This window comes from Micropterus salmoides, unplaced genomic scaffold (assembly GCF_014851395.1).
Source record: "Micropterus salmoides isolate LMB-PRFRI ecotype aquatic unplaced genomic scaffold, ASM1485139v1 Ms_hic_scaffold_7, whole genome shotgun sequence".
Taxonomy (NCBI): Eukaryota; Metazoa; Chordata; class Actinopteri; order Centrarchiformes; family Centrarchidae; genus Micropterus; species Micropterus salmoides.
This window is the reverse complement of record NW_024044459.1, coordinates 2,752,543-2,760,689: the sequence shown is the minus strand read 5'-3', so window position 1 is coordinate 2,760,689 and position 8,147 is coordinate 2,752,543. Positions and strand designations below refer to the sequence as shown.

At 41.0% G+C, this 8,147-nt stretch overlaps 1 protein-coding gene across 1 annotated transcript; it reads right to left on the bottom strand.

Moving 5' to 3' along the window:
- Positions 1 to 173: 173 nt before the first annotated feature.
- LOC119891149 (DNA topoisomerase 3-beta-1-like) lies at positions 174 to 6,402 on the bottom strand. Its single transcript, XM_038702495.1, has 3 exons — positions 6,139 to 6,402; positions 2,092 to 2,279; positions 174 to 975 (listed from the first exon to the last, which is right to left on the bottom strand). Exons 1-3 carry the CDS (start codon positions 6,146 to 6,148, stop codon positions 703 to 705), a joined length of 471 nt encoding a protein of 156 aa, XP_038558423.1. The 5' UTR covers positions 6,149 to 6,402; the 3' UTR covers positions 174 to 702.
- Between the last annotated feature and the right edge of the window lie 1,745 nt (positions 6,403 to 8,147).

The following is an 8,147-nucleotide window of genomic DNA, read 5'->3' as shown; positions in this document are numbered from 1 at the left end:
CAGAAAATGCTGTGAATAAATCTAAAATCTAAAACTATTTCCCGAATCTATCCAAAACCCCAAAATATTCAGTTTAAAGAAAAGCATTAAATACTCAAATTTCAGAACCTGGAACCAGTGAATGTGTGGCATTTGGTTAACAAATGACTAAAGCAATGAATCAATGATCAAAATAGTTGTCAAATACTTTTTTATTGATCGACAAGTTGAGTAATTGTATTGTTACACTTCTACTTTTGACAAAGAGCATTAGTGGAAATAATCAGTTTAATTATTATTATTACTTAATGAAACTTATTGTCAACATGTTAAAAGTTACTAAACATTTGCATGACATGGAACATGTCTTTGTGCAAATGGAATAATTGTGTCATGTTATAGCATGATACAAGCCCATGTTTACATATCAACTGTATGTCTTAGCATGTTACTGGCATGCCTGTTAAATTAATCTCAAAGCTCAATCTGTTGAAATTTCAAAAATGTAGCACTCAAAAATTTGGACATTTTCTATAATGTTGATCCTTGAAAACAGTATTTTCAAGTTGACAACATACTGTACAGTGTATATGAACTTTTATGAATTTTTATGATGGTGAAAAATTATGCTAATATGTATTGTATGTAACAAAATTAAACAACAGAAGTCCATTTACACCTATTAGGTGTCTAGCAAATAACAAGATGCACTATACACAGACACTATACAAAGTAAGCTGCCAAGGCAGCCATTTTGTCTTTAGGTTTTTTAGGATTGTTACGGCGTCCCCTGCCCCGTCCCCGTCCTCCTCGTCTTGCACCCCCTCCCCGATGCCTCATGGTGGCATGTTTGAGCTCCACCAGATCCTGGAAAACCGGATCACAGAAAACACAGCCGGTATGTTGGGTCTCGCCTGCAGGAAGTGGAGTGCGAGTCTTGTTGAAGTCCACCGCGACCAGAGAGGCGTCACAGACATCGCAGCTCTCTTGAACAACCTATGGGAAGAGAGAAAACCGCAGAAATTGTAAGAACTGAAATGATAAAACTTTGAATACACAACACTTCAATAAAACTCTTCAGCAAGCGAGATATAAGAAGAAGCCAAAAGTATAGAATGTACAATGTGAGTTCTTTGGAAGACGCTAGCTCCGTATTCTCAGTATGGATATGATGGCAGAGACTACAAAGAGACCAAAGAAAGACATCGGAGGAAGCAAGGAAGAGAAAAAGAGAGTGTGACCGAGCAAGAGACTGAACAGGAGTAAATATCAGTTCAGTTCTTTATTGTCATTCAAACATGTAAAACATAAAGGAACGAAATTCTTTTCCCAGGTCCAGCAGTGTACAGAATAAATAACAATTTTAAGATAGACCCTATATAAAACATTAAGTAATCTTAACCATAATAAAAACAATATTAAAACCATGGTTGAACCAAAGTTAAGACCATATGACATCATTAAAGTGCCTTGTGCAGTAGCAGCAATAATCGTGCAAGGGCAAGAGGAGCTCTAAGCCGAGGAGTCTCACAGCCTCTGTAAATAAGCTGCACGTTAGCCTTGTTGTTCTTGCTTTAAGGCTGCGCAACCTTCTGCCAGAGGGGAGAGTGGCAAACAGTTTATGCGCCAGATGAGTGGAGTCCTTCATGATACCTGATGCCCTGCTTCTGCACCTGCTGACATAGATGTCATCTAGGGAAGGGAGGCAGTTGTTTGTTGTTATTTTCTTAGTAGATTTAACTACTTGTTGCAGAGCCTTCCTGTCAGCCGTAGAGCAGTTTCAATACCAGACAATCAGACTGGCTTTTACTCGTTGGCATGAGTTAAAACAGCTCAAAAAGGATGCAGGACAGATGCCGGGCTGGTCTGCTTACTGTTGGACGAGTCACTAAAAACGTATTAGCTGGCTTGCTGTGTCTTGTGTTGTTGCACTCGAGAGAAATCAGCCAGAAGCTGCTCATATGTTTGGGTGGAATGAAAGCCAACAGGCTGGATACTCAGAGCACTACGTGTGATTGCTGTTATGGGCCTGTAAAGTAATTTCTATGTGACACTGGGTTTTATATGTAGGATTATCTTGACATAGGACAAGATGTACGACCGTTTTCTTACCTGCACTCTGTGTGCATGTTCAAAGAACTGCACCACCACGTTGCATTTATTACAAGCCATCCTCCATTTGGGTCCAGATGTTGGATCCAGCACCAAAACCCCAGTATCACACTCCACACACTGTCCGATGCCCAAAGAGTTGAGAGAGTGCTGACAAGACGGATGGGTACATTCATTGCATCCCATACCTGGGAAAAGGGGTCAGAATGTCAGAGGTCAGAAGGCATTTATCAATCACATTCATTTGTTACATGTAATCCTGCCAGTTCCCAATGTATGCATTAAAAAGAGTTAAAGGAATATTAATAAATATATGTGGATGATTGGGGGGGGCAGTCTTAGGCAGTGTCCTCATTTAGGATCTTATTGGCCTGAAGATAGAAGCTTTTCCTGAGCCTCTCTTCTGGCCTGGTGTATCTGGTGTCTTCTTCCCGACCGCAGCAGGGAGAAAAAGGCAGTGATCCTGGGTGTTTAGGATCTTAAAGATTTTCCTAGCCTTAATCCAGGGCAGAGCACAAGCTATTGTATGTTCAGTCGAAAGAAATACTCTTTGCAGGACACCAAGGTACTTGAAGCTGTCCACCCTCTCCACAGAGGACCCATTAATATGGGGTGATAATGGATAAGACATATATAGCAATAAAAGCTGCAAGCAGCGTTGGGCGGGCCCTTGCATGTGTTGCGCATTGAGGTGTGAGGCGGCCGCGTTGCAGATTCTGGAGCTCTGACAGTGTGGCTGTGAATTTGCCACGGGCTTCGAACACTGCACAAACCTGTTAATCATCACTTCCTGTGTCCCCGCTTTGTGGCGCTTTGTCGCACTACGACTATAACTGAACATGTATATGTGTTGGGGGCAGGACTCTTATTAAGCGTCTAAAATTTTGTTCAGAAGTTTGGTGCCGATGTGAGCATGTACACTGAAGTTAAAACAACTTCCTCTTTCATGGCGAATCATCGCCATTTTGGATGCCACGGGCATGCTGTTTCACGAAAACTCTCCGTTCTTACAACTTTTAATCGTCAATGGCTTTAGACTGCACAGCACAAATCTGAAGTCGGTCGGACTAATTCTCTAGGAGGACTTCATTAAATTATGGAGTGTGTAAAAAATCCCAAAAAATCCATAAAATTCAAAATGGCCGACTTCCTGTTGTGTTCAGGGCATCGCTCCATGAGGTTTTTTTTGGACATCTGGACATGATACATGTGCCACAGAAATTTCGTACATGTAGGTAAAATGTGCCGCGGGGGCTGCTTCGTTGAAAATCACGTCATGTTGCCAGCAGGTGGTGCTATGACTGTGGGTGACTGTCGGCATTTACATGTGTTCAGGGCGGGACTCTTTAAAAGTGTAAAATTTTGTTCTGATCTGAGCATGTACAGTCGAGTTACAACAACGTCCTGTGTCATGGTGGAACTTTGCAGCCATGCCACCCCCGCGCCATTAACTCACAACTTTTACAACATAGCTTCATCAATGTGTTAAGGGTTTTCTGGGACAGTTCTAAAGTTGATATGTTCAACCTGCTAGCAGTAGTACATTACAACATAAAACGTGTCATTTCCTGTTGGTGGCGCTTTGGCTTTGAGTGAATGTTGGCATGTGGATGTGTTCAGGGCGGGACTCTTATTATACATATCAAATTTAGTGCAGATGTGAGCATGCACACTGAAGTTACAACAACTTCCTGTTTCATGGTGAATCAACAATTTTTGACAGCACGCCACGGGCAAAGTGGTAATATCCGTTACAACTTTTAATCGTCAATGGGTTTAGACCCAGTGAAAATTTGAAGATGATCGGACTAATTCCCTAGGAGGAGTTTGTTAAAGTACAAAGTGTGTAAATCGCCAAAAATGACCAATAATTCCAAAATTGGCTAACTCCAGTCTACATTTGAGTACTGGTGACAAGCCTGACAATTCACCCATTACTCATGATAACATGTTACATAGTTTAATCTCCCAACCAATGTTGATTTAAAACCCAGCCATCATTGTTAAAATGTTCCAACAGGAGAAACTCTATGGATTTCTATGCACAGTTCACTTGCTGGGCTCATTGCAATTACTGTCACTGTCTTCTTAAGAATCATCTGTATTTATGTAAATTGTTCATAGGGTCATACTTCATAACTAACACCTTTTAATGTAATGTAATGCACACACTTTCATGATGGTGTTTACATAAGGTATTGGCAGGTATTATTTAAAGATATTTTTGCCTTTATTGTGGATAGGATAGAGAGGCAACGAAGGAGCGAGAGGGGAAGACAAGCAGCAAAGGTCCACAGGATGCTTTCGAACCCGGGCCGCTGCGGACTCAGCCTTGTACATGGTCCCCTACCACTGTAGGTATTAGTATGTTTATTCGCAGAATATGTGCACAGTGCTGCTAAATCTATTTTTTGGTTTTCAATATGAAACTTGGTGAAATGGTTTCAATGTGTCTATGAGTAGTATTACAAGCATTTTCAGCACATTTTAACAATACCGTGATAATTCTGATAACAGTGATAATTCAGGGCCTCTACTTCCTTCAGGTAGACCTTTTCATTGTTCTTATCTTTGATTAGGCCACAGCTGTGTCATCAGCAAAACTGATAATGGTGTTAAGAGTCTGAAGTCCTGGGGTGCTTCAGTGTTAGTGGAAGAGGTGTGTCCACCCATCCTCGCCACTTGGAGTCTGCCCATCAGCATGTCAAGGATCCAAGTGAGGTGTTTAACTCCAGGTCCTTGAGCTTTGTGACAAGCCTAGTAGGGAATTATTGTGTTAAACACTGAACGGTAGTCAATGAACAGCTACCTCACAGAGCTACATTTCTTGTCCAGGTGAGATAGGGTTGTGTGGAGGACGTGTGCTATGGCGTCTTCTGTTGATCGGTTGGGACAGTAGGCAAACTGTAGTTGGTCCAGTGTGCTGGGTGTGCATAATTTGAGGACCCAGCCACTGACACTGTCTGGTCCTGCTGCTTCCTGGGTTTAAATTGTTTAACTCACTTGCTAGAGACGCATCAGCACCTGACAAGGTATAAGACCAAGACTACGATAAGGGCCAGATTTACTTCTTATTATTATTAAGAAGGAGGCCACATTAAGCGTGTATTCAGCACCTGATTCAGTAAGACAGAAGCTCATTATGCAGTCAGCTTCTGGACTGAACCCGGTACTGACACATACTAGACACATACTGCAAATGAAGGAGAGCTCTGATCTTGAATACAAAATTTGGCTGCGATTTAACTCCACCTGAACAGTTAATATTAGTAATAATATTACTCCTAAATTATATTTGAATCCTTAGCATATATAATTCTTAATGCATTAGAAAACACTAAACACACTCATTGGAATTGAAAAGGAGATGAAGTGATATAATTAAAGCAAACCAAAGAGAGAGAGGGAGGCAGCAAGAGAGAGAAAGGAAGGAGCAGCAGGTCCAGCAGCAGCTCAGAGTGGAGGACGTGGAGATGCTTTTGATATGGATGTTAATACTGAGGTAAATGCAGCCCAACACACAAAAATATCTTAACAAAAGGAAAGAAAAGTTTAATTCCAGCCTGTAGAGTTTTTACAGTTCCTTCAAAAATAGTGTTTCATAGATTCCCGTTACGCCAGCTACCGTTTACTTTTTTCCTGTCCTGTCATGAATAGTGAAATTAACTCCAATCCCTTGATCCACAGGATTCCCAAACATAGCGCACATACTGGGGCTCTCCAAACTGGCTGTAAGTGTGCAGAAAATATAAAAGGAAAATCATCTCTATACTGAACATACAGATCACTTTGTGGTTGATGTTTTGTTTCCCTACCTGAAACAGTACTGAGATTGTTTTTCATAGGCGCCTACATTTTTTTTTTTGAAAAAAGGTCATAATTTTTCATGATAATTCATCATCATCTAACAAAACTTTACAAAGCAATAATGACTAGTTTTATGGTTGGTTTCATGTTTGTTGTCAGGGGTTACAAGGCTCCAGCTGATTAGCCACTATCTAACAACCACAAGAATTACCACAAGATAACACCCAGGTTGTGTCCTACCTTTCTTCATATCCCTGAAAGGCGGGTTGCTGAAGCAGTATGGGCATAGGGGGTAGCTCTTGCCCCGGGACCCAGAGGTCCACAGCACAAGCTCAAAGTCATCCAGTGGACAGCGGAGCTCTTTATACAGCTTGATGGCTCCATTCTGGGGAAGACTGTACGTCTCGTCACAGTGGGAGCAGTGGAGCCTGCTGGGCTTCGCCTGCAGATAGATGTTAGGATCAGATGTAAGGATCAGATCAAGTGCAGTTGAAACAACAAGGGATCAACATCAAGTCCTTCCCTAACCAACCTTAGAGACCATACTGTCACGGATTATCAAAGAAAATGGATGCTGTATCTATGTATAAGTGTGTTTGTAGTCAGTCTTGTAGCACTAGTTATTTGCAGTTTAATACAACATGGACCCTAATTAGAAATCTAGTTCTACTGTTGACCACTTACACTGTTGCTGACGATATCATCTTGTATGCAAGTAGGGCCTTATTCACTATGGGAACCTAACCATCCAAAATTTTTTCCATAACCTTAATTTTGAATAACCTGTAAGTCTTTGGTTCTAGGTTCTACCTTGTATATTCAAACATTCTGCATTGTAAAATACATCACTAAACCAAGACCAGACCAGGACAAATCTTGTCTTTTTTATGCACTTTTTGAAAGGCGAGTGTACTTGTCAACAAACAACAATGCAAAACTGGAATGCCCTTAATGTAAAGGCCCCATCTGCAGCAGTAGGTCAATAGAATGAAGCAGAGAATGAATAAGACCAGCACCACCACTGACTATCTCTCTAGGGTGGGTTGCTTCATGACACACTGTCCTGAAGCAACCCTTCCATTCTCTCTTTCTCAAATTCAAATTAGCTTTATTGTCATGAATGTATAGCTCTCTGTCAGCTCTATACCATTAAATCAACCCACTGCTCGATTCTCTCAATCACAAACTGGGGAAGTGCAGCTGAAGAAGCTGCTGGGGAACGGATTAAGGGATGCAGTGCAATCCGTTCTCAGTTCTGAGCGCTTTTTGTGTAGTGTATGTTTGGTCACACTGTCCTGTTATATAGTTGGGGAAAAAAACCTCACTTTTGAAAATGTTATATGAATTGGAAATACCAACATCACTTGAATGTTAGTGGAAATATTATATTTGTAGCATACTCCACAACACTGTGTAAACAATCAGTTTGCAGTTTACACAGACAAATGAATAACAAAAATGTAACATATTGAAAAATGCTTCCTTACAGTGCTAATCTAAACGTCCTGTGTTATTAATGCCATGTTGCTTCTGCAAGCAAGCCGTTTCTATGCCCTGTGATTATCTGGAATGTGGATTTAGTACCACCTGCTATGCAATGCCAAACTAGACTTACAGGAACTCATCCACAATGTGGGCAGAGTGCAATGGAAACAAAAGCGGAACCTGTGACAATGGCTTAGGGGTTGCTTAGTTACCACAGAGGAAAAGGCCTAATGGGCTCTATGGCAAACTGGTCATTCACCTATTGATGACCACCAAACTGCCATTATTACATTATCATGATTTATTATTTTTTGGAGTTATACATTTTCACGTTCTGAAGCCACTGTATGTATGAAGAAAAATTATTAAAACACTTACAATGCCATGAGAGTCCCAGTAGTTGTCTTGAACCACTCATTTAAACTTTCATGACTAACACTGATAAAGTTCCTTGAAACTGTAATGAGGCCAAACCGACCAAATGCACATCCTCAGTGCACATGGAGCTATCTGAACATGATGAGTTCTTCATCTGTCGTAGCACCCTGAGGACTTCATACACGGGTTACCTTGTGGTTTCCACCATAACACGCATATATTGAATACAATGACAGTGACCAAAAGATCTGCAGCCTCATGACTCATTCATGAATTTGAAAGTGGTTCTGTCATCGGGTGGAAATGGTAATAAGGAAGCATGTTAGATTTGGTATTTAAAAAGCTCTGCTTTTTCAGCTTTTTTTGAGCTGAAGTTTGAAGGACAG